This window comes from Alnus glutinosa, chromosome 7, assembly GCF_958979055.1.
Source record: "Alnus glutinosa chromosome 7, dhAlnGlut1.1, whole genome shotgun sequence".
NCBI lineage: Eukaryota > Viridiplantae > Streptophyta > Magnoliopsida > Fagales > Betulaceae > Alnus > Alnus glutinosa.
In genome coordinates, this window is record NC_084892.1 from 8,845,544 (window position 1) to 8,867,611 (window position 22,068).

Sequence of the window (22,068 nt, forward strand, 5' to 3'; positions counted from 1 at the left end):
CATTGAGCTTGTGATTGATCATTATTGAATTTTGATCAAGTAGTGATTTTAAAAGCCACGTTATTTTTAGAGAAATACAAGAAGAACATTAGAGAGACTTCTAGAATTACTCGTTATAACTCTGTATAAGGTTATGGTCATAAGGATAATATATTTTAGGAATAATTGTACCGTTGGTCCCTGTAGTATGCCATAATTATTTTTCACTCCCTATGGTTTAAAAAGTTCAATAGAGATCCTTGTAGTCTGCAATAATTACGTTTCATTCCCTGGGTCGATTTTCCGTCCACAATTTTGACGGAATCTATTAGCCCTACACGTTAGCGACACGTGTCGCCATCTTATTGGCGACACGTGTCCATCTTAATAAATAAATATATAAATTTATTAAAAAAACAAATAAATAAACTTATTTTTTTAAAACAAAACAAAAAAAAAAAAAAAAAAAAAAAAAAAAAGAAGAAGAAGAAGAAGAAGAAAAAAGTGCAGGCTTGGGGTGGCTGGGCCACCCCCAGCCAAATCAGCCACCCCCAGGCCATCGAAGGCCGCCCCTAATAGATCTATTGGGCCACCCCTGGCCACTGGGGTGGCCGCGCGCCACCCCAGGCGGCCTTTGGGGGTAGCCTGGCCACCCCCTTGCCCCATTTTTGTTTTTTTTTTTTTGAATTTTAATTTTTTTTTAAAAATAAATATTTTTATTTATTTTTTAATAAATTTATATTATTTTATTAAGATTTGACATGTCAACGCCATGTGTCACAAATAAGATGACGACACGTGGCACTGACGTGGCATTTGACGGAATCTGTTAAAAATTTTAACAGAATTTGACGTCAGGAATCGATTTGTAATTATTGCATACCATAAGGATCTCTCATGAACTTTTTAAACCATAAGGAGTGAAAAATAATTATGGGATATCACAGGGATCAACAGTGCAATTATCCCTATATTTTACCACTTAATTATTTACCATATTGTTTCACACAAAAAAAATGATAAATGCTGGTGTGAGAAAATTTTAACCATAAAATTTGAAAACAAATGGTTGGAATTTTTTTTTTTTAAAAAAAAAAAAAAAATTATATATGATAAAATATTTTAAGAATCATAGAGGACCAGCCCGGTTTAATCCGGGTCAAATCAAAGAATTGCCACCCTAACCTGACGTTTCTTACTACTAGTTCTGTTAACTTCTGTCGCTGTCTGAGACAGCCCACGAGCCCAATAGATCCATATCGTGGATTCGTGGGCACAGATCAATCAATTCGAGTTTTACCCACCCGAGAATTTAGCCCGAACCCGGTTCCAGTGTTGGACTTTCGAGAATTCGAGAACATATGCTGTTTGGTTGAGTATACAAGGCAATACTGTGCAATCCATCACAGTCCCAGACACAAATTTCGCAGAAAGATGAGACCCAATATTGTCACAGAGGTAAGCTCCGATCCAAACCTTCCTTTTTGGTTCCTGTTTTTTGGTTCGTAATTTTAGTGACACATTGTTATTGATGCCGAGGGAACCCTAACTTTAATTTATGTTCCGTTTGGTTGCTGAGAAAATGAGAAAATGTGGGAAATGAATCTAGATTGTGAATTTGCTTCCAAATATTTCTGGCAGAGTAAATAAAAAAAATCTGTACTTGAAACTGAGTAAACTGCTAAGTTGGACTTAGCTGGGCTGACTTTCTCATTTTTGGAAACAAAGAAGTATGAATTGTGTAAGACTTAGTTTTCGTTGGTTCTTTACTTTGTAATCTGAAAGAAGGATTAGTTCTCTCTCTCTCTCTCTCTCTCTCTCTCTCTCTCTCTCTCTCTCTCGGTTTGTGTCTGTTTGTTGGGTCAGGTTTGGAATTTCTGAATCTAGAACGAATTGTGGATCCGATTCGGAAACCCTATTTTACTTTTTATTTAGGTTGTTAATTAATATTTTAAATTATAGTTAGGAGTATTTATATTAGGTAATTGATTCAGGTCATGAAGTTTCTTCAATAGAAAATTTTTAAGCATAGGGTAGGTAGGCCTTTCTCCAATGATACAGTCGTGTAGGTACCGACTATATTTAGCTGGGTTTTGAGCATCTTGGACATGGAAGTGCGAAAATGTTGTTTGGTAATGTTTTATTTTGCTTTTGTGGAAGGGTGTAATGACGATTTTTTACACTCCCTTTAACTGTGTCTTTGCAATGGAAGTAGGTTATAATGGGCTAAGTAGCTTGATATGTAGCTTAAGGAAAACTCTCGTGAATGTAGAATAAATAGAGATCAGGCATGTTTACTTCTGGGGTCCGATATAGCACCAGTTTTTTCAATGAAATTGCTTATTATAGAAAAGAAGACTTCACTTTTTTGATAACTACTTCTGGATCACTGAGATAAGTAGCTGTTGTTTGAAATTTAGAAGTGGGTATTAGGTAAGTATACTTGAAAACAATAATAAAAAAGTCATTTTTGAATGCGTATGTGGTTTACCAATCAGAATATTACTTTTATTTAAATCTTGAGTTATTAAACTTACAATGATTTTGTGTTGTGTTGTACAGTCAGGATTGCCTACTAGGTTGGGGCAATTGTGGGATGGCATTCCATTCCTTACTTCTGCCGTGGTGATCGTTTGTGGGATTATTTACTTGGTCTGTCTATTGGTTGGATATGACTCCTTTTTTGAAGTATGCTTCTTGCCCTCTGCAGTTATATCACGGTTCCAAGGTACATCCTTGCTGATTAGATGTGCCTCTCTTGAAATCATTATGCTATGTTTACTTTTTAAAGTTCATGTACTACCGCTTGAATTACCTTAGGAATAAATCTAGCACGCACTTTAAGGCTCAGCCTAAGACAATCTTCATCCAGCTATTATGTTGGATGAGCTTGATGGAATAATGGGATGGCGGCGGACTGGTGCATATGATGGGGTCTGAACATATTTTTATTTATATATCTGTAGTATTTTTTTAAGGAATGAGGCAAAAATTTTGCATTTTGTATCTTTGCAAGGTGAAGTGATTAGTGATACGTATTTTTTTTTTATGCGGAGGTCCTTTTACATGTACTATATCTCCACATTCCTGTGTGAGATTAAAAGTAATCTCGAGAAATCTTTTATATAACAAAATATTCGCTGCAGAAAACAGTTTCTTATCTTATAAGCTCACGACCTCTGGTCATTGTCACTTGTCCTTTAGCTAATGCCAGCCCATGTTCTTCCTGAATTCTTGTTTGGCACATAAATGTTGAGCCCAAGAACAGTCTAGTTTAATGTTTATGCAAGCCCTAATTTAGCCTGTCTAGAGTTTAGGCTGCGTCATGATCTTTGGGCTGTAACAGCCCAGTTCAAAGCCTTAAATCTCACACCACTTGGCCAGTCCTTTTGATCTTTAGGAAATATTTGTTTTTATTTAGAGCTTAGTTCTGATTAAATGTTGATCATAGTTTTTTTTTTTTTCCTTATTTTTGGTAGGAAATTAGATGTTAATTGTAAAGGAAGAAAAAATATATTTTATGTATTTATTTATATAAATTTTTGTGCTTTCATGTATCTCTTATAGTTTATCCATTGTCTTCAAAAAGCGAGTTATATCAGTTTTATGGCTGTTAACCTTACTCTTTTTGGTTCCTACAGCTTACAGGATTTATACCTCCATCCTTTTTCATGGTTCACTGCTTCATGTTATGTTCAACATGTTGGCATTGGTTCCTTTGGGTTCTGAATTGGAGAGAATCATGGGATCTGTCCGCTTGTTGTACATGATAATTCTATTGGCTACAACCAACGCTATTTTTCATCTTTTCATTGCACTAGTGGTGGCACATAATCCTTTCCACCCTGCTCAGTATCTCATGAATGAGTGTGCAATAGGCTTCTCGGGGATCTTATTTTCTATGATCGTGATTGAAACAAATTTGAGTGGAGTCCAATCCAGGAGGTTGGTCATTCTGATGCTTAGTTTAGCAATATGTTATATGACAAGATCATTGTTAATCTTCAACTTTTTACATCATTTTCAAGATTCTATATGTAATGGATCTGGGAGAACTAAATTTCCAAGAGTAATGCTACACACACTCCCACTTCCCCACACCCATTTCCACATTCCTTAGGTGGCTTTTAAAACCACCATTAGATCAAGTTGGGATGGATCTTTAATCCAATGGTGGTTTTAAAAGCCACCTAAGGGAGTGTGGAAATGGGCGTGGAGAAGTGAGAGTGTGTGTAGCATTACTCAATTTCCAAATGCATTATGAGCACATTGAAATGCATGGGTACTTTTGCGTTCATGCTATTGCAAATGCACGAGTGAATACAATTTTCTTAATAGAATTATCATCAGGTAGTCATTACATGGTTTTTGTAATTCCATCTACGTACGAATTCTTCTTATTTACAACCTTTTGCTGTTGTTTTACAGTTTCTTTGGACTCTTTAATGTGCCTGCTAAATGGTAAATGCTTTTCTGATATCTATTATCTTCTTCATTTTTTCTTCATGTAATTTGTTGGAAATGGGACATGATTAGTTGAATTATATTTTCCAGGTATGCATGGATCTTGTTGGTAGTGTTCCAGCTTCTTATGACAAATGTCTCATTACTAGGACACCTATGTGGCATTTTGTCTGGATTTGCGTGTGAGTTTCCTATGTGTTTGATACATCTCTCTCCGCCCCATTTCTTTTCCTTATTCTTCCTGTTCTGCCATATTACATAAGGAACTCAGTGGAGATTCTGATTTCAGATACTAATGGCTTATTCAACTTCTTGATGCCTGGAACATCCTTCTATTCTGCCATTGAGGCCTCTTCTTGGCTTGTAAGTATCCTTATGAAACTTGCTTTTTTGTTACAGCAACACTGGGAAAAGTATTGTATGCTTTCTTCCTTGAAAGTAGTATAAGTGAAGTTGAGCAGCTGTCAAAGGACATGGAACTGGGAGGGAGGGTCCTACATCATTTATACTTCTTGTTGTCCAGAGGCACTTATGCACTTTCCATGCAATTTGTCCTTGCCCATTACTAGTCTGAGGGCATTGTAGATTTCAGAAAATCCGATAATCTAAGATATTTTGACAGCTAGCACTGATGCTTTTGAGGGTTACAAAGACAGAGCTATGAGTCCATTCCCTAACTCCCGCTAGAGTAGATCTTTTGATGGCTAGCACCCATGCACCTATGTGCTGATGCTTTTGATGCTTCTATAATGGCTTAGTTTCCCGCATATACGATATATTTTCCTTTTCTCTGGTTTTCTGTTGAGTTTGAATTTTTGACATTCAAATGACTTAGCTCCTATCACAATTGGCCAGAGATGAAACAAGAGCTGGGAAAACTATTTTTGTATATACTATTATGACCTTATCTGCCGCAGTACCAAATTTTCCCTTCGTGCATTTCACTGGCGGCTTTAGAAATCCATTTTGATAGGTATATATATATATATACATAAGTGGCGGCTTTGAAAAAACCTTGTCAATTGACTTGGGCTGCAGGAGTTTACACATTTGTGTGTTACCTTTACCATCATTTTTGCAGATGTGCATGCATGCATGTGCATCTAAGAAGGGTGATACAATTATCAGTTTATCCATTGATTTTTTATTATATATTAAGTAATCGGAATATCATAAAAGCGTAAGGCGCCCTAATTATACAGTAAGTATACAAGAGAAGCCATCACATGTTTTAAGCTGAAATGATATCGAATTGTTCTAGACGCTATTATCATTTATGGATTTATTTCAAGGACAAAGATTTCCTCCAAACTGGGTTGAATTTTTTTCGACCCAATCTATAAAAGTGTCATGTGTCTATTTTGAATGTGAGAAGCATATGCTTTTTAAATAGCGAGGACAAAGTTGGAAGAGACACATGTTTTTTTTAATAAAATTTCTTCCAACTCTGTCCTTATTTTAATAGAGCCAACCAATAAGTTGCCATATAATAGATATGGCGTGTGTCTTTGAGAGTAATGAGTATGCACACAGGCATCTATGTGCAGAGACTGTAAACCAAGAGACCTCCACATGCACATGCAGAGACACCTTGATGGGGATCATTGAACAAAACCTAACTCAAAAATGCCTTATATCTTTACTATTCTGGATTCATCAAACCTTTTCTTCAACACCTTAGTTCATTTTCTTTTTTGTGCTTGTTCATGTTGTTGTCTTTGTAGTACGTCAAAAGAACACATTCTGATCTTACCACATCATTTGTAACTCTGTTAACATGTTGCATACAAATGCATAATTTTATTGTTTAAGAGACTAGTATTGAGAATTATTTGATACATGTGGCTTTAAATAGGGAAATCATTTTTGACAGGCTGTTATGGTAAAACATGTGCAACTAGTAATATTAAGTTTAATTTGCATAATGTTGTTCAGGCTTCCCCCTGATTAATGGCCTGCTTTTTACCTAATTAGAAGTCTCCACTTTCAACTTTTGGGTATTCTCTCAGTTCTGTTAACTTACAAGCCATAGATAACCAGGAAACTTTATAACATCTATTCAATATTCTCTTATTTTTCAAGTCAGTTTCTTGTTCCTTGTCAAAATGGTAACTGCAGAAAGATGGCATGCTATATAGGGAGGTACCTGCATATAATGGGCAACCCTATTGTTCTAACCATTTATTTATAATATGGATAGACCATAATGAATATGATCTTTTTTAATATGATTTTCAGTCATCTTGCGTCAGGCGACCTAAATTTATTTTGTGCACTGGCGGGAATTCTGCGGGCTACATCCCTACATATTCGAGCCAAAATACAACTTCTAGGTATCTTATGCTTTTCACAGTCATTGATTATTGACCTTCCTACTAGAAACATAATTTGATATTATTTCTTAAACAGTGGATTATTTTCTGGAAATATTTGGAGAAACTTGTCCTCCTGGATGCCACAGAGGGACTCATCTGCTCAGGTATTGTGTGATTCACCATTTCGGGATCTATTAATTTGCTCCAGACTTTTTATACGTGCTTTTTTTGGCATGATGTAAGTTCAATTATTCACTTTTCTTAGTGCCCCAATTCTGTATCTTTTGCAAGTCTCAGCTTTAGCAAATTAATTGCCAACTTTTTTTTTTTGATAAGTAATTGCAATTTTATTAAAAAAACAGCGTAAGGCGCCCCTAGTACACACGGAGTATACAAGAAGCAAAAGCCTCACCACCGACCTGACAAGAAGAAGCCCACAAAACAACCCAACCTTAAGGCCCCGAGAAACAAACCACAAAAACCCCCAAGGCAAACAACCCTACATCACATGGGTCTTGATTTCCTACACCTAGAAGAAATTTTAGAGTCGTCATAATTAATGGAGCTTTGCATATTCAGAAGCTCTTTCTTGCCCTTAGTCTTCTGACGCTTAATCATTTCTTCCGTAATAGTCCTGAACCTCTCGTTATGCTCCTCAGACACATTCCCCGCATACTCCTGGGACAACCTCTCCCAAAACCCAGCAACCTTCTTCCTAACATCTATCTCCCACTCCGACGTCAACTTCTCATCCATCTTAGCCGAAGAGAAGGAATCTGTATGGGTGGAAGACGTCTTCAGTGCTGGAAGAAGAGAAGAAGTCTCAGAAAGTCCAACTACAAAACCCAAAAACCCAGGGAATACCGAAGGAAGACTTGGCCCGGTTACAAAACCACCCCCGGAAGAAGACAAAGCCGGAGAAACCCCAGGAGCAAGCTCCTCTCTAGCCTTCCTCAAGCCCCCAGAGACACCATCGAAGCCCTTTGGTTCAACCCCATTCTTATCCATTCGTACAACACTAACACCCAAAGGTCCAGTCCCTGTATCGACTGTTTCTGGAACCACCTCCATCGTCTTTGGCAAAAGAGGACACCCAAGTAAACCCGACAACTACATACCCGCACCCTCTATGGTATCCAACGAAGCATCCTCCAAGCCACCAAAAGAAGGACGGACCAAAGGAATCCCAAAAGAAATCTCTAGCGACATCTCCGGCATGATTTTCGACGGACAGGAGGTTAAAAGTTTCAGGAGGAATCAAGCTAACAAAATGGTCCAAAATATTCCTTACAGCCTGGCCCAAAGCCAAGTTAGACCCGTTGCCCAACATTCTCCACGTGCGACGTTTTGAAAAATCGAATTTCAAATTCGAATGTGAGAGAAGCTTCTTACCCAGAGGACAGATAAGCTGGTCTTTGTCCAACAGTTCAAGCGGAGGTGATTCCAAAGAGAAGCAGTCCACCGCCGTTCTCAAATCGTCCTTTGCATGCCTCACCGATGGGAGAAAATCCAGAACACATGGCTTTGCCAACGCAGCACTCAACCTGGAACGACTACCCCCTACGAAAGGCACTGAACTTGACCTCAACACCTCCACAAAGGAGGGACCCTTCCAGCAAGGAAACATTCCCATCTTTGCCTCTTCTTCCTTCCCCTCATTATTGACCGACACATACGGGGACCCAGCTTCGCAGTCCATTTTGGCAGAAAGGAAAACAGCGGCCTTTCTCAGCTCGTCTGAGAATTTGAGCCAACCCCACCCACCACGGCCTTCCGGGATCAAAATGAGCCCTTTCCGGCCATCCAAACCGAATACTACTGCCTCAAGGAAACGGCCAGCATGGTTACTACCTCTCCGAGCAATCAAAATTTTCGACCCTTCCCTGAAGGATTTGATGAACTCTTGATCTTCCGGGAAACCCAATAGAATCTCCAGCGTCGATGCAAGCCACTCCGAGCACTGTGGACTGATGACGATTTTGTCGGAAAATTTTTTTCTCTTCTCCCCCACCCTCAGCCTTGACGCCCCATCCAGAACCGAGAAGACAAAAATCTTCGACTCCACGAGAAAACTTTCCTCCATCTTAGGACACCCCCAAAATGCAGAACGGCCGACCCAGAGAACGTTACATAGTTGCCGGCGGAACGGAGCCCACAAAGAGAAACCATTGGTTGATGCCCCTACGTGCGATACAAAGGATACCCAAGAACCAGAAAGACGGAACTCACACCCCGACTTCACAACGAAGAGAAGGAAGCGAAGAGAGAGGGTCTCCTAGCTTGACGCGCTCTCACGCGCCAACGCTAGGTCAGAGATGTAGAGAGGGAGAGAGAGAGAGACGCTCTCACACCCCGACGTTAAATTAATTGCCGACTTTATTTTGAAAGGATCCAACTCTTGCTCTGATCTTTTCCCTGGTGTGGCTTTTGGGAATATATTTGGTTGTTACAATAGAGCAATTTCCTCCTGTTTCATAAGATTAATGATTCACTAATTACTGGTTTTAAAGTTCGGAATATTTTTAGAGAAAATTCTGAGGTTATGATCCACATCAACTTGCGGCATTAGAAGATCGAAGAGGAGAAGAAATGGACAATTCTCTGCTCTTCCAAGCTCACTTCATTATATCTGAATTTTGAATTAATCAAATTAAGATAGAGTGGCAGTTTAAACCGAATGAACTCGGCGAAATGGTTGAATGTTAATGAATTCAACTTGGACAAAAGAATGGTCAAAATTTTGTCCTCCTTTTAGTATAAGCAAACGGCACTTATTCTCTTTTCCTTTTGGTTACTGCTGTCCCTTTTATATTTGAATCCTCTAGCCTCAAGATGATAGTAGCCCAGATCGTCCATCAGACATAGCTCTTTTTAATCACATGCAGTTAACACAAGATGATCCAAGATTCCCAGGGATGGGAAGGACGCCTGGAGGTGGCCGAAGTCAAATGGTTTCCGGTGGTAATTCAGATTCAAACCTACAGGCTAGACTCTTGGATAATAGTAGCCCAGATCGTCCATCAGACATAGCAGCAACTGGTACAGGAGAACAGTTATCTGATGGAAGGTATTAGAAAGACTCTTGTGCATGCTTAATAATCTAGCTGTCTCTATATAGATTATCGTGATCATTTTGTCTGAAATAATTTTGTACTTAGTTTTGTGAAATTGTTGTTTGATTATGTTTCCTTACAATTGAGTTTTATCCTAAATCTTGCCTATTAATTCCTGAGGGTCTTTAATTGAGTCAAAACTTCTGCCAATGAGCCATGTTCTGTCAAATGAGGTGTTGACTTCATCTGTTAGTTAAAACTTGTTTTAATTTTAGTATATTAGGTGCACTGAACCAATACTAAACAGCTAGCAATATGCATTCTTTGCATTTTTGTGGCTAACAATGTTCATTTATTCTTTCTTTTTCTTTTTCTTTTTATAATTTTAGGCGGCAAGCAGGTAATACAGCAGCTGGAGTTCCTGCAAGCCATCAGGTTTCAGTGGCTTCTGATGAAGAAATCCAAAAACTTGTAGCAATGGGTTTTGAAAAGGTAAAGTTGCACCACCCTATTGCTCTCACTAATTATCCATTTCAATATATGCATGTCTTTTCATGGTGGCGCATGATTTTAATTTAGTTTATTAGTTTTAATCTCTTTTCTTGCCTTTGATAATTTTGCAGCAGGGGTTTTTAGTAACCTACAAATTTTGTTCCACATTTTCTTTAGCGAATTACAAAACATGGCTAAAACCCATATGATAACTTCTGCTGCTTCTTATAACCCGAATATGTGAAACTTTTAGATGCATGGCTTTCTAAATTCAAATGGTGTGGGATTGTTTCAGACACAGGTAGAAGTTGCACTAGCAGCTGCTGAGGGGGATCTGAATGTGGCTGTGGAAATTCTCATGAGTCAACAGGTTTGTTTGTTAGCTCATATATGATAGTTTGACCATCCTCCGGAGCTCATGGAGATTGTTCTTGCCTTTTCTAATTTTTGGGATTCTTGTGTTGTATCTGCAGGGATAAATTCCTAAATAATCGTCGAGTTCTCATTGAAACCGACCATGAGCTGAGTTCCGTTGGCCTGGTCGGTTGCTTCTATCATGTTTTATGTCGTGCTTCCTGTATATTTTCTAAGACAAGACCGATGGGGAAAACACCGAAAGATTCAAACGGGGACGACTACACAACTCTTGCTAAACCGAAGAATAGAAGGAAAGAACAAAAGAAAAAATAAAAATTAAAAAAGAAAAAATAAAAAAGGGTTTGTGATCATGTTCTGCCTAACATGAAACATTCATATTCAATTTTACAGTGCATCTCTAATCCACCATCTGACCATTAGACCTCTCCTGTATAATCCCTACTTTTGTTGGACTCATCCGTGTGGGAGGCGTATTTAGGTCCTTTCCTATTCAATTTAGGTTTATCTCTAATCTACCTTCTGACCGTAGACCTCTCCCGACTCCTGCATTTGAAGTTTGAAGACTTATAAAATAGACTGATATGTTCAAATCTCATTATACTTGGCGGCGTTCAATAGCTCTTGTTTTTCTAGTTTTAATGATTTTTTTCAAACTTATTTCTTTTTTTCTTGTGTATTTGGATTGACCCCATTTTCTCCTTTTACAAACAAATATTACTTCATTAGCCTATTCTAGTCGCAGGACTCATCCATAAGACAGCATATACCAATTGAACTAATGCTTAGGCAAAAAAATAATAATAATAATAAGAAAATTTGAACTAATAGCAAAAATGCAATAACTTCAAATTTTTAAGAGACAACGAGGGGCAATTCTTAGTTGCATGTCAAGTTTAAGTTGTGTTAAAGCATTGATATAAGACTCATTTAAATAATTAATCTTTAAAAAAAAAAAAAAAAAAAATGACCCAAATCTACTAAATAGCATGCCTTGTTTAACAAAAATGCACATCATCCCAAGCTTTTGACACAACACACAGAAATTTGAGCAAATCATGGCGGAGTTTTCTGCTATAGCCCACAAAAAAAAAAACATCACAGCAGATTATCAAGAGCTCATTCTACTCAAATGGAGAAACCTCCAATTATTGTTGCCTTGTAACTTACGAAAACCTGATATAGTGAGTGACATTATTGGAGCATATTATGCATAAATTTTTACAGAGCTTCTTTTTCTTTCTGCACAATAGTTATTATACAAGAAAACAAAGTAGACGCCTTGAGCACATAGCTAGAAACATCCAGAAAGAACTACTTGGTAGAAGAATCCTTGGGTGGCTTCACAATTAGGATGGGACATTTTGCATGATGTGCACAGTAGTCGCTTACACTTCCTAAGATTGCCCTGCAAACCACCAATTAATTCCCCATAAGATGATCAACTGATAAAGAATAGTTGTGATGAGGCTGCCCCTTCAACAGTGATTTAGCCATAGCTCACATTTTGTTGTGATATCATTAAGTTCAGAGAAAAAAAAGGCAGATTCAATGATTGATTTGTAGAAAGGATAATGATGCATAATGACAAAAGAATAAATTGATTATTTAGTTTTATTTAGATTATTAGTTTTTATTTGAATTTAATTACGGGCTTGACCCAAATTTTAAGTTATTTATAATTCAATAATGGGGTTGGTCCAAAGTCAATCATATTAGTTTAATTTATTTGTAATTCAATAATGGGCTTAGCCCTCAGTCACATTAGGATTAAGGTTAGGGTTTTAGTCTATGAGCCAATTTAAGCATAATATTCAATTGTAATAAACGGATTATGATTCATGAAAAAAGACGATTGTTTCTTAGAGGCATTGTTCATGTTCTCTTTTGGTGGTGAGACTCTAAACTAACGTGAGATATTTTAAAATAGATATAAGATATACACTACAAAACTACAAAATATAAAATAACATTTCTCTTAAGTTTATGAGCGTATCCTGAGAAAATTAGGATGGGCAATAACAAACATATTATCCAAATTTTTGTTTTATTTTAATCTATTAATTCATTGCACAGCAATATCGGGTTAGATTAATTCAAATGATCATGACTAAATAGAAGTCAATGCATTCTTTCATAAAAATATGGTGGAGATCAGTAAGACATGTGAAAGTTTAAAGGTGACCTTTTGAAGGTGCCAAGGCCACGGCTACCAACTACCAGGAGATCAACATGCATTTGCTCTGCAGCCTCACAAATCATGTCCTTGGGCTCTCCTTTAAGAATTAGGGTCTCAGCTTTGATCTGCACAAGTTCAATATCCAAAAGCATCAGCAATCTGAATGGACCAATGCTCCATTAATTCCCAAGATTACAAATGAAGCTTGAGGTTTAATTATGGATGCAAGGTTCAAGGTTAAGACATTTGCTCTAATGCTATTTTAAAACACCATTTATTCTAAAAGTTTAAGCGGATAAGAAAAGACGAATTTTATCATTTAATTAATATTCTAACAATATGAGACTGGTTTGCTAACGTGTTTTAGGCTTACTTTTAGCTTATTACCCAAAAAGCAAAACACATAATCAGTTTGATAAAGGTTTTTTTACCTTCACTTTTTCATCCGGCAACGTCTTTTCTCTAAACGTTGTTAACCAAAACGACAAACCACACGTATTTCATGATTTTCAAATTGAGCTCATCTTTTCTTTTCTTTTTCTTTTGTCAAAAGTGGCTAGCAGTCACATTCACCCAAAAAGCAAATCAAACGCGTTTCACGAATCCCAAATTGAGTTTATCTTTTTTCTTTCTTTTGTAAAAATGATTAGCAATCACATTCTATCTACCTCAGCCCACTGTCAGCATTTCAGCATTTTGCAAGATATGTGGAAAACTCTAAAAAGCACCATTTTCAAATTTCAAACAAAAAGCACCCTAAGAGGGGTTTTCAAACGAGCCTAATTTATGTCTTCCCTCTGGTGAGAGTCAATAAATATGTAGAATACATTGGCATTTTAAACGAATCAGAGATTTAGGAAAAAAGAAAAGGGAATTATTTAAATAAGAACAAATATAATAAGGAGGTTGCTTGAGGTTCATAAGTGGAAGAAAGAATAGTTGAGAAGTGGTAGGCTTACCATCTTATCTTTGGACATCTGTAATGCACGTGAGAGTATTGCTGCAGCATTTTCTTCCTGGGCTTTCCTCACAGACTCCACTACCGTAGATGTTGCATAAAATGCTGTAAATGTGATCAAGGGATATATTAGCACCAAAACTAAGCAATACTGGGATTCAATTTGAAGCCAAAATAAAAAGGTTTTTTTTTTTTTTTTTTTTTTTTTTTTTTTTTTTTTTTTAATTTTATGACAGATTTGGAAATGACATAAATTAACTACAAACTGATTTGACAGATTGCTACAAAACAGTCTAATATATTGCCATTTGTAGCAATTATTCTGTCTAATTTGGAAGTGTCGAATTCATCTTGCGAGCAATTAATGACATTAGTTTCAAACTTTCAATGGTAAGAGCATTCATGATGAACTCTTTCATATTTATATGAATTTAACTCTAAAAATCTATTTTTATTGATTTAGCTAGTCACTTTTTAAAGCCATCAAATAACAAACTCTGTAAATGTTTATCTACTTTAAATAAATACTGTTTTTTTTATTGATAAAGTTAACTACTAAAAGCATTCGATGCATTAAATTCAAGTTAAACCAAACCTTTTTACTTTTTGAAGCATTCAATAAAAAAAAAAATATTAAAAAAACTTTAATATTCACTTTTTAGCTCTTTACATTTAAAGAGATATTCAGACATATGTTAAATATTTAACTTTTGATAGAGTTTGTTAAATTATAGTTTTTGTGTGTTTTGTCAAAAATTTAGAAAAAAACTCAAATTTAAAGAGCTCAATGTAAATGCTATGAGCTCAACTTGCAGAAATTAACTATATATTTACGTTATATTTGTAATAATGTGTAAAGCATTCATAGAGCTGGGGTAGCTCAGTTGGCTAGAGCGTGTGGCTGTTAACCACAAGGTCGGAGGTTCGACCCCTTCCTCTAGCGTCTATTCTATTTTTGAAGTTTTCAAAACCTCTTCTCTACATTGCATTTGTTTTTGTAAATAAGTTGTCTTTATGAGTCGCATTTAAAAAAAAAAATACTCTATTTTCAAGTTAATCTGCTGGCTGCTTATTCAACTTTTTTGAAGTTTAATTTCCATTTCTTTTTTGCTTTAGACATTAATATAAATAAGATATTAATGTAATATGTAGCATTTCTTGTAAAGTACGTAATACCAAAAACCAAATTTTAAACCTGCAACTATTCCACAACTTACGTATATAACGACACTAAAAGTATGAAAGTTTAGTGTCGCTTATGAAAGGAAAAAAAAAATACTATTCATTTAGCATCGTTGATTATTCAAACAACTCTAATTATAAGCACCTGAACTCAAACGATACTAAACAATTAACATGTCGTTTACTGTTCAAACGACACTAAATTTAAATTTTGAGATAATTTCACATAATTTCACATAAGGGTATCAAAGTATTGGCCGTTTTGATTTAGGAATACTGAACTTTCAAACATCTCAAATTAGAGTATCCAAGTTTTCAAACATCTCAATAAAGGATTATCCTAACAGGATTTAATGGAAAATTCTCACGGATTATCCTTTATTGAGACGTTTGGAAACTTCGATACCCTACCTTAAGACATTTGGAAGTTCACTACTCCTAAATCAAAACAACCGATACTTTGGTACCCTTATGTGAAATTATCCCTTAAATTTGTTAGTGTCATTTACTATTCAAATAATACTAAATTTAGTGGCGTTTTGTCGCTTGTACAAAACGGCGCTAAGTGTCATTTTGTACAAACGACCTTAATTAACCACAAACGACCTTAACTCAAAGGACACTAAATCATTGTTTTTTAGTGCGATCAATCTCAAATCAGATTATGAGATAATTACAAGATAAACAATTAGTTAATTTCTAGTCTTACTCAAAATAATTTTTCTAGATAAGTAAAGAGTAATCCTAAAGTTTATATTTTTATCTCACATGATATGGCATGGACGTGTAGGTTGACAGGTCTCAACCCGTCTTTGAATTTTTTAAAAAATTGACTTATCTAATGGTTGGTTCGGTATTTGTGGGATAATTACGTACGTAGTTTCTAATAATATACTTAAAACATTAAATAAAAAAGAGAACATAAAAGAAGAGAGGAGGAGGAGGGAATAATTAACCAAGCAAATTAAGAGTGCGTTAGGAATTGCGATTTCGTAGATAATATGTGCGATTTTAAACCAAATTATAGATCATAAATCGTTTGAAAAATTGCGATTTGAAAATAGAAAAAATTTGATTTTTAAATCACAGATAAGATGATTTTTTTTGAAAACGCAGAATTTTAAATCCTAATTTACAATTTTAAAAACTAAACCGTGATTTTACCAAACGCTTAATTGCGTTTTTAAAAATTATTTTTTAAATCATATATTTTGAAATCATTATTATAGATCGCACTTTTTTAAATTGGAAATCTAAATAGACCTAAAAAGAATATATAGTAAGTAGGTGGCAGTAAAACGAACCGGCTCCACCGGGCCCAGCTGGGAAGACGTATTGTTGAAAGGGCTGCTGAACATAAACCATTACGACCGTGCCCACCTCTTCCGGCCGGTTCGTTTCCGGCGCTACACCAATAGACCCAAAGAGGTGATCAAGCGCCCACTTCAGCGCGTAGAAGCTCCCATCGCTCTCGTCAATCGCCACCATAACTCTCATGATATTCTTCTTCTCACTCTTTTCCATCAACGCCTGCTCTGTCGACGTCGTCCCTTCTGCTCCCGCATTTGCACTTTCCGTCTCCATCACTTCCTCTTATTCTTTACACTGCTCAACCTTGAGTTGGCGCATACATATGTATTTATATAAATTGCATGTGCAAGTTTGTTTTGTATTTTTTGGGCTGTACACGTGGGAGTAGAGAGGATGCGTGGAGGGTCACGGTGAAACTTGGCTATGGGATTGAGCTCGAAAGTAAGGCTAAACGTCGCCACGTTTCGTCCATGCACGTAAAGAGTTCCATGTGCGTCATGCAGAACGACGGCCACATTTGGCTCTCTTTTGTAACTCATTTTTTATCCTATTTTGTTTTAGAAAAAAAAAATTAACTTTAAAATATAGGAGAATTTTACTTATAACTCTTGATCTTTTATCATTTTTTAAAAAATGTACTTAAACTTAAAAAGTATCCATTTTTCAATTTCTACTATTCGTTAAAAATTTTCATTAAATTCGGTTAAAAATTTTAAAATACCCCCTTTTTTTAGGGGGGGAAAAAAAAAAAAAAACTATTTGCATTTAGGTATTAGTCAGAATTTAATGAAATTTACAACAATACCAATGCTTGAATTTTTTTTCTTTTATAAACACAGGGTATTTTGAAAATTTTAATAGAATTTAACGAAAAATTCTAATGGAGGGTTGAAATTGAAAGTTCAATATCATAAATTGACACTTTTTAAAATTTAGGTACATTTTTTTCAAAAATGATAAAAGATTGGGAGTTATAAGTGAATTTTTTCTTTAAAATATTCTAGCTTTTTTTACTTAAAAAACTCCCTACAAAACAATTTTTTTTTACTTTTCTATAAAAAAATTATAACTTCTTTTTACTTTATACACATTTACTACTGTTCAAAAATTAAATTCACCTCACAAATCTTTACCATCACACTCAAGTTTAAAAAAAATGGTTAAGCATTTTAGAGGATTATAATTAAGAGAGTCAGCCAAATTAAAGTGATTCGAGCCTTGATGAAACCTTCGTTAAGAAATTTCATATAATAAGAGTGTAGGATTTGAAATGGTACATGAGAGGACGTGTCGCAGTCGAGTTAGAGAGGGAAAACGTACGCTACAATTGAAGTGTAAAACATGAGCAATGTTAGGCAGGGCAAACCAGCCGCCCCTGCCTGCCCCTTTTCATTAAAAGGAAATTTTTTAATGAAAAAGCAATTTCTAATGTGATATTTTTATTTAAAAAGCCTGTTGGGGGACGGTAAAATGTCCCCCCAAATATCATTTCCAGTAAAACAGAATGTAAACACAGGAGGGAAGAAAACTCTTATGGAAACTAGTTAAAATTTTATTATATGATTAATTTATACATGTAAAAATTTAGAGGTGGACAAAATATCCGATTATCGCCTACCGAGCGCTACCGAACCACAATCAACCGCCAACCGACTTATTTCGATTCGGCAGTCGGTATAAGTGATTTTTGTCAATTAACCAAACTGACAATATAGAGTAAAAAATAACTGAATTTTAACCGATTATAAAGAATAGACAGATGAATCTTTAAAGGTTAATTGATTTTTAACCGAAAATATTGAAATTAAATGCTGTCGAAATAAAATCGGTGAATTAACCGACTTTGTTGGTTAACCAAATTGAAAATGACATTAACCGAACCGAACGAATCGATACTCAACCCTATAACGACCCACCCTCAATGACACAATATTGTCCGCTTTTGGCTCCCCCGAACCAAGCTTCCTAGGAGGTCACCCATCCCAGTACTACTCTCGCAGAAGCACGCTTAACTGCATAATTCTGATAAGTTCATGGTCATCACGACTTTAAAACGCATTGTGTCATGAAGGATACGTTTATACATATAAGTACATTCATATTCCTAGGCGATGTAGGCCGTCACAATCACCCCATCTTGAGATTCAACGTCTTCATTGACGACCCTCATAGGATCACCCCATTCTTGGTGTTCCAGCAAGTACCTGTTGTCAACCCTCATGGGCTTGTGCACGGTCCCCCCATCTCAAGCTGTGAAATAGCTCTGATGCCATTTTGTAACGATTCACCCTCAATAACACAATATTGTTCGCTTTTGGCTCCCCCGAACCAGGCTTCTCAAGAGACCATCCATCCTGGTACTACTCTCGTAGAAGCACGCTTAACTGCGAAATTCTGATAAGTTCATGGTCATCACGGCTTTAAAACGCATTATATCATAAAGGGTGTGTTTATACATGTAAGCGCATTCCGGACAATGTGGGACGTCACAATCCCTATGTAAAATCCTCTCAAAAGTTGTTAAATTTCTTATTACATCATTTACGTCAATTTGTCTTCCTATGAAATAGATAAAATATTATTGGGTTAAGTATTATTTAGTCCCTCAATTAATAATAATTTTTGATAAAGCACCACAAACTGATAAGTGTCATAATTTAATCATTCAAAAGCCAATTTGTTGCAATTTAGCTACATTCGTCAGTGTTGACCGTTAAGTTGGATGAAAAATAAAATTTGACCAAAATGTTCTGAAAATACCATTATTTTGACATTGAAAAACCAAAATTACCCTTTGTCTCTATTAATTAGTAGAAAATGACTATTTTTATTTTTTCAAAAAAACAATATAGGGATAAGTGCAAAATTAGCCTATGTGGTTTACTTAAATTACAAATCGCTTCCTACATTATAAAAAATAATTCACGGGTCTTCGGGGCAGGTTAAAATAACAATTTAGTCTCTGTAGTCAAATTTCGTCAAAACACTTAACTAATTCCATTAGTGTGCCACTTTAGCACAATAGAATAATGACACATGTCACTCTTAATAGTATAAAAGAAAAACTAATATATTAAAAATATAAATATATAAAACCCATTTTTTTAAATATATATATATATATATATATATTTAAAAAAAAAAAAAAAACCCATGGGTGGCCACGCACCACCCCCTGTCCCATTTGCGCCCCCCCCCCCCCCCCCTCCCCTTTTTTTTAAAAAATAAAATAAAATTTTTAAGTTTTACATTTTTGGTTATGTGTGTGTATTAATATGTTTTTATTAAGAATGACACGTGTCATAATTATAATGGACTCCGTAAAGGGTTTTAACAGAATTTGACTACGGAGACTAAATTGCTATTTTGGTCTACAATGAGAACTCCTGAATTATTTTTTATATCTTAAGAAGTGATTTGTAATTTATACTAATCACATAGACTGATTTGCATTTATCCCATTTTTTATACAATAACAGCTAATGAGCGATTTTAAATATAGGCCAATCATATAAGTAGATTTTGCATTTATCCATAGATTTATTTATTTATATTTTTTTATTTTTTAAGAAAAATAATCATCTTCTACTAATTAGTAAAGACAAAGGGTAATTTTGATTTTTCAATGGTTAAAATAATAGTATTTTCGAAACATTTTGATCAAATTTGATTTTCCATCTATCTTAACGGTCAACACTAACAGATGCGGCTAAATTACAACAAATTGACAATTTGAATGGCCAAATAATAACACTTAATAATTCGTGGTGCTTTATTAAAAATAGTTGTTAGTTCATGGACGAAATAATCTTTAACCCAATATTATTTTATGCATTATGTCTTATAGTTGCATTTTCCAGCATAGAGAATTGTATCATGATTCCAATATGGCATGAGCTCAGTTTTATGTAGTTTTTAGGGCACGATCCATTTAGCAAAGAATTGATGATTGTTCAGGAAAAAGTTTTTTCAAAATATTTAAAAGACTTATGAAAGATTTCAGTATTATTGTTATTTTTAATAATTTTTTTATAAAGTTTTTCTTTAAACAAGGTTTGAAAAAATTATTTCTATATAGCTTGATAAATTAACATGAGATATGATTTCGTGCCAACTTTTTACACGACTATTCTATGTGGCAGGGAATTATAGGCTATTTGAAAAAAAAAAAAAATCACAATTATCTCCTGATTTCTTGTCACGTAGGAAAATTATGTTTTTAGTTGTGTGAAAAGTTGATAAGGAATCATATCTCTACTGACATATGACATATATCATTTAAATAATGTAAAAAATGTATGTTTTAAAGAGGGATGTGTATTTACTATTTAATATGTTGAATTAAAAAAAAAAAGAAAAAATACATCAATCACTGTAGTTGCATCCATTACCAATAAGCTTCATAGGAATATAAAAAATGGCTTAATACTTCACGTGGTAAGTATAAGTAGTAAATACCTCCTCACTCCAAACTTTCGTTTGAAATTTAATAGATACCGTCAATACGCCACACCATTACCAATAATAAAATGACATGTGTCAAACTTGATAACAAAAATAGAAAAACAAAAAGAATAAAAATATAAAAAAGAAAACAAAAATTAAAAAAGAATAAAAGGGGCACAATTTAATGGGTGGTTGGCCACCCCAAATTGGCCGGAGCCACCCCGTCTAGCAGTTTGACCGCTTCAAAAAAATTTAGCTTCTTTTTTTTTTTTTTTAATTTATATTTATATATTTTCTTTTCTTTTTATAGTCTTTTATATTTTTTATTAAACTGGACACACGTCATTTTATTATTAGTATTGATGTGAAATATTCATAGTTTTCATTAAAATTTCAAACGAAAGTTTAAAGTAGATAATTATTTGTCACTTATGCTTATTTAGGAGAGTTTTAAGTTCTTTTTTATACCTTAAAAGTATTGCAAATAGGTACAAACATTAGGATTTGTATTTTGCCCTTAAAAGAAAGAGAAATGTTATTTATCCATCTCCCATTCATCATTTTTTCAAATTAACTATTTAATTTGTAAGATCCACGTGAACGAGCTAATAAGGTTGTGTCTTTTTACTTAGAGAAAAGAAAAGAAAAAGATCGTGTCTTTTTGTTTTTTTGTTTGTTTTGTTTTGTTTTTGTTTTTTTTTTTTTTTTTTTCCTTTCTTTGTTACAAGCATACTACTCAGTGAATTTGAATAAGGTGCTATAAAAATATTACATTATTTACTGTATTTTTTCAACGGTCTAATTTAATTTAATCTTTTTTCAAGAAAGATTGAGGTCAATAAAGTTAAATTTATAATTCAAAAAACTACAACTAATATTTCCACTTAAGTCAAATCCAGTTTTCCATGGCACCGTTCGGTAACCATTCTCCCCTTTCATCTCTTTATTTTAACTTATTAAAAAAAAATTTAACTTTAAAATATTATAATTATAATTTTTTAATTTTTTATATCACATCAATTATTTTATTATTATTATTCAAATAAAAAATGCTACTACAAAATATATATATATTTTTTATACAAATTTATTATACTTTATATAACATCAATCAATTTCTGTTATTTCTGTTACTATTTAAAAGCAAACTCACCTAAACAAACCTCAACAAAAACACACCCCAGTCATTAGCAGTGAACACGCACGTGACCCCTTGACCCCTTGAGGTGTCGGCCTCTCGGTGGTCCTTAACCGTCGAACTATCCGACACAAACTCTAGACTCTAGTGCCGCTATCACTTAATTCCCAAAATAA

General features: G+C 34.7%; 2 protein-coding genes and 1 non-coding gene across 5 annotated transcripts; 2 read left to right on the forward strand and 1 right to left on the reverse strand.

Moving 5' to 3' along the window:
* The first annotated feature begins 1,283 nt into the window (after positions 1-1,283).
* Positions 1,284-11,276, forward strand: LOC133873002 (rhomboid-like protein 15). The gene is made up of 12 exons (XM_062310702.1): positions 1,284-1,437; positions 2,542-2,707; positions 3,621-3,924; positions 4,408-4,440; positions 4,534-4,625; positions 4,733-4,806; positions 6,682-6,776; positions 6,853-6,922; positions 9,644-9,825; positions 10,201-10,303; positions 10,599-10,673; positions 10,777-11,276. Exons 1-12 carry the CDS (start codon positions 1,414-1,416, stop codon positions 10,780-10,782), a joined length of 1,224 nt encoding a protein of 407 aa, XP_062166686.1. The 5' UTR covers positions 1,284-1,413; the 3' UTR covers positions 10,783-11,276.
* Positions 11,277-11,978: 702 nt separating this feature from the next.
* LOC133873003 (uncharacterized) lies at positions 11,979-16,509 on the reverse strand. 3 transcript variants are annotated; one of them, XM_062310705.1, is made up of 5 exons: positions 16,302-16,494; positions 15,011-15,016; positions 13,817-13,920; positions 12,864-12,982; positions 11,979-12,086 (listed from the first exon to the last, which is right to left on the reverse strand). In XM_062310705.1, the coding sequence occupies exons 1-5, from the start codon at positions 16,492-16,494 to the stop codon at positions 11,993-11,995; spliced, it is 516 nt and encodes a 171-aa protein (XP_062166689.1). In that variant the 3' UTR covers positions 11,979-11,992. The 3 variants fall into 3 exon arrangements, with proteins under 3 accessions (XP_062166689.1, XP_062166690.1, XP_062166688.1); XM_062310706.1 differs by lacking the exon at positions 15,011-15,016 and having other exon boundaries at positions 16,311-16,509; XM_062310704.1 differs by lacking the exon at positions 15,011-15,016.
* Positions 14,685-14,758, forward strand: TRNAN-GUU (transfer RNA asparagine (anticodon GUU)). Its single transcript has one exon. It is a non-coding gene; the product is annotated as a tRNA-Asn (tRNA).
* Positions 16,510-22,068: the final 5,559 nt, after the last annotated feature.